The sequence below is a fragment of the Ctenopharyngodon idella genome, chromosome 18, assembly GCF_019924925.1.
Source record: "Ctenopharyngodon idella isolate HZGC_01 chromosome 18, HZGC01, whole genome shotgun sequence".
Classification (NCBI taxonomy): Eukaryota; Metazoa; Chordata; class Actinopteri; order Cypriniformes; family Xenocyprididae; genus Ctenopharyngodon; species Ctenopharyngodon idella.
Genome location: NC_067237.1, coordinates 17,317,683 through 17,321,711, shown reverse-complemented (window position 1 = coordinate 17,321,711; position 4,029 = coordinate 17,317,683). Strand labels below are relative to the sequence as shown.

General features: G+C 33.9%; 1 protein-coding gene across 1 annotated transcript; it reads left to right on the top strand.

Annotated features, from left to right (window-relative positions):
* The first annotated feature begins 338 nt into the window (after positions 1-338).
* opa3 (outer mitochondrial membrane lipid metabolism regulator OPA3) lies at positions 339-3,440 on the top strand. Its single transcript, XM_051870404.1, has 2 exons — positions 339-524; positions 2,445-3,440. The coding sequence occupies exons 1-2, from the start codon at positions 383-385 to the stop codon at positions 2,774-2,776; spliced, it is 474 nt and encodes a 157-aa protein (XP_051726364.1). The 5' UTR covers positions 339-382; the 3' UTR covers positions 2,777-3,440.
* Positions 3,441-4,029: the final 589 nt, after the last annotated feature.

The window sequence follows — 4,029 nt, the reverse complement described above, 5'->3', positions numbered from 1 at the left end:
AGCTGGCGCAGGTAAACAATGCGATGCGATGCGCGCAGACATATTTATTTTATTTGTTTCTAATTTGTATCGTGATTATTTTTTATGTATTTATTTTAGAGGTATTTAGAATGCATTGTAAGAGCTGCCGTGTAAAAAAAAAAAAAAATCGGTATACTATAAATATAGGCTACTAAACAACCTTTAAAAAACTAAAGATACGATAAGGGTTATATATTTTTTTCGTAAACTAAAATAATTAAATAAAAAAATGTGGGGAAAAAAATCTGCGTTATAAATCTCATGAATATTAATACGACGTCATTAATATTAAACAAGAGCATCGTCCACATGACGACGTCCTTATCATCCCGCCTCCTCAGATGACGCATTTTCCGCCAAGATGGTTGTCGGTGCCTTTCCGATTGCAAAGCTGCTCTATCTAGGCGTACGACAATTGGGCAAACCAGTGGCTAACAGGATAAAAGCGGGCGCGCGGAGGAGTGAATTCTTTAAGAATTATATATGCCTTCCTCCAGCCCAAGGTAAGCTGATATTTGGCTGTTCGTGTTTAACGACATGATATCAGTGCATGCTAAGGGTGTCTGAAGGCGTAAACGTCGAAAGAAGCACTGGCCAATAGACGTTTGCTTGCATTTGCTGTTTAGCAAATCGCGACGGCTGCGATGTTGTCATTGGGTGTTTTCAATAACTGATTTACCAAGCGACCAATAAGGTGCTAGAAAGAACTTTCCATTTAGACGAATGAGGTTCGAGTTTGCTCAAAGGGGGCAGGACTCATATGTCATTGAGGGTAGAACTGAAAGTGCCTTTTGCTACTTCTTGATTTGTTAACGGTTTAATGTTAAACAAAATCCCTGTATATTCCAGTCGACATAGAGACGACTGATCATCTTTTCTTTTCTTGTGTGCACTTATTTTCTGGGAAAATATGTCTTGTTGGTTGGAGTCAAAGATCCAGTCACTGCCCACTTTTGCTAGCAAACATATTATATTTGGAATGCTGTTGGATGATAAAAATACTGCATTTTTCATCAGTGTAATGTTGATTCTGGGCAAATTCTTATTCTTTTTCATAATGTAAATGTATGAAGATGAAACCTTATTTTTCTGTATTTAAAAGAGACTTTATTTGTAACAAATTTCCATCATTGCAATGTATGAAAACTGAAAAGGCCCAGAAATTTGCTGGGATAATAAGAGACCTTGGATTATTAGAAGATGGAATGAATATTTGACCCATATTTGCATTTATCAATACCATAATAATGTGTATTCTGTTGATTAGGTTCAATAATAATAATAAAAAAAAAAAGTTTTCATATAATGTGATGTAAAATAATATTTATATACAAGAAAATATATTTTCCTAATTATAATTTAATTTATATATATATATATAAGTATTTAAAAATAATGTATATTATATCAGGAATAGTTAATGTAATAATAGTTGAATTGATGATTGTTGTGTTGACAAAATATTATTTTTAATAATTATGTTTTAATATTCTAATAGTTTATAGATGGACAGATATAGTTATCTTTTTTCATATTATAATTTTTATATTATACACTAAAAAAACGAAACAAATTTACACAGTAAAATACCGTGAAACAGTAATATACCGTAAAAACAATAACAATGCATTCTGGGTAATATTATTAGTAGTTTTCGAGAAGGTAACCTATTGGCTACTTTCTTGAAAACTACAAATATTACCCAGAATGCATTGTTTTACGGTATATTACTTCTGTATATTACAATGCATTCTGTGTAATCTTGTCGTTTTCGAGAAAGTAGCCTATAGGCCTCTTCTTAAAATGACAAATATTACCCAGAAAGCATTGTTTTTATGGTATATTGCTGTTTCAATGGAAACGGTATTTTACTGTGTAGATTTGTTTCGTTTTTTAGTCATTTTTTTTATGGTGTAGTTTCTGTATACTAGTCTATCTTTAAATATTATAGTTTTTAAATAGAACTAATCTCTTTTTAATGTTATTTTTTTATATTATAGTATTTATATACTACTAATTTTTAATGTTTTTAATATCATTTATACACTAATATACACAATGACATTACTGTATTCTGCAGAACTGCTTTATAGATTAAATAAACCAGTTTAATAATTGTTTAATAACAGTTACAACGTAACTGAATCAACACTGAACTGACTTCAGCTGGACAATGACACTATTTTATTTTAGAGCTGCTTTACAGCAGAATTAAACTCTCTTCACATCATTGAATCATTATTTTCCTTTACAGTTTTCACTGTAAATCTGCTGTGGAACTATCTGTATTGTATAAATCACTATGTAAATAAAGCTCACTTGACTAGACTAGTCTCTTAGGGTACTTTGACGGTAAAACCAAAGTGCATCTTTCCATTAATCTGTCAAGTAATTCCATGCGGTCTCTCGTGTTTTCCCTATAGCATATCACTGGATCGAGATGAAAACAAAGATGAGAATCATGGGTTTCCGTGGCTCCACCATCAAACCCTTGAACGAAGAGGCAGCTGCGGAGCTCGGAGCAGAGCTGCTCGGCGAGGCCATCATCTTCATCATCGGCGGAGGTTGCATGGTGCTCGAGTACAGCCGTCAGGCCGCCAACTCCAGGCGCAAGGAAGAGGAACTCGCACAAACCATGAACAGTCTGCAGACACAGCTAGGAGAGCTGGCACTAGCCACAGAGACACTGGATGCCCAAATCAGAGAGGTTAATAGACTTCTGTTGTCCCTCCCAGCAGCCCCAAGTACCAAGTAACAATATGCATCACTAAAAACATGCCCTGCTTGCTAAGGAGGGTAAAGAGACTGGTTTATGGGGACGTTTCAGTTGTGGTGCAGCACTGCCATATTTATACACACAGAAAAAGTCTTGGTTAAGCCTCTCATATACACAAAACTCGAAAAAAGAGGAAGGAACAGAGAGAGAGAGTTTGTGTGTGATAATTGACTGACCTCCAGCATAACATAATAAAAGCTTCCTATTTGTGTATGTTTGGTTGAATGATGCTTGAAAGTTGTTAGTTATTTGATGGCGCTGTTAAACCATTACCAACGTTTGACCACTTATTATTCTGCACACCAGTTTGAACATTTCATAACATTTCAGTCATTCTTTTCCATTTTTTTTGGAGGAAATCAGTTAAAATGAGATTGGTATTCAGTTTTAGCTTGAATGTAATATGCTGTCGGAGTTGGGCATTCATCATTCACTAATGATCTGAAAATGCACTTGAATTGTGAATACTTGAATGACAAATTCCATAAAGTAAGTATGGATGTGACGCTCGACATAGGAAACAGAGCCTGTCTCTGTGTGTGCTGCAAGAAAATACCCATCGCATCAAAAGACTGCTGTGTTTAATATGGCGCGTGCATATGGGTGTATATTTCATTGTAAAATAAAGTTAAATATTCTATGATTGTTGGGGTTTTATCTTTATTATATTAAAATTGTGAAAGTGTTTTGTGGTTGTGAATTGCCATTTTTAAGTAATTACCACATAAGAAAGTTTCACTATATTTAAGGCACAAAATGTTGTTTACTAATATTTAAACAAAATGTTAAAATCAAACTAAATTAATAGTTTAAGTTTTGGTATTGGGATTAGGATTGGGTAGTGATGCAGAATAAGGCATAATATGTGCTTTATAAGTATAATAAACAGCCAATATCATAGTAATATGCATGCTAATAAGCAACTAATTAATAGTGAGAATTGGACCCTAATCTAAAGTGTTACCGTTACTTTAAAAAGTAATGTGTTACAATATTGCATTACTCCCTGAAATGGTAAGTAAATGTGTTAGTTACTTTTTATGGAGAGTAATGCATTACGTTACTTTTTCTCGTCTGTGCTGGACTTGCTTGTTTGTTTTTAATGACAGAAAAAAAAAATGTAAAGGCCCTTTCTTTCACACCAAAAGTGAATTGAATAAGCTTCAGCCTGAAGGAAATGCAAATTCACGTCTGTACAGTGGAGGCCGCAGGTCAAACAAACCTTTCAGCTG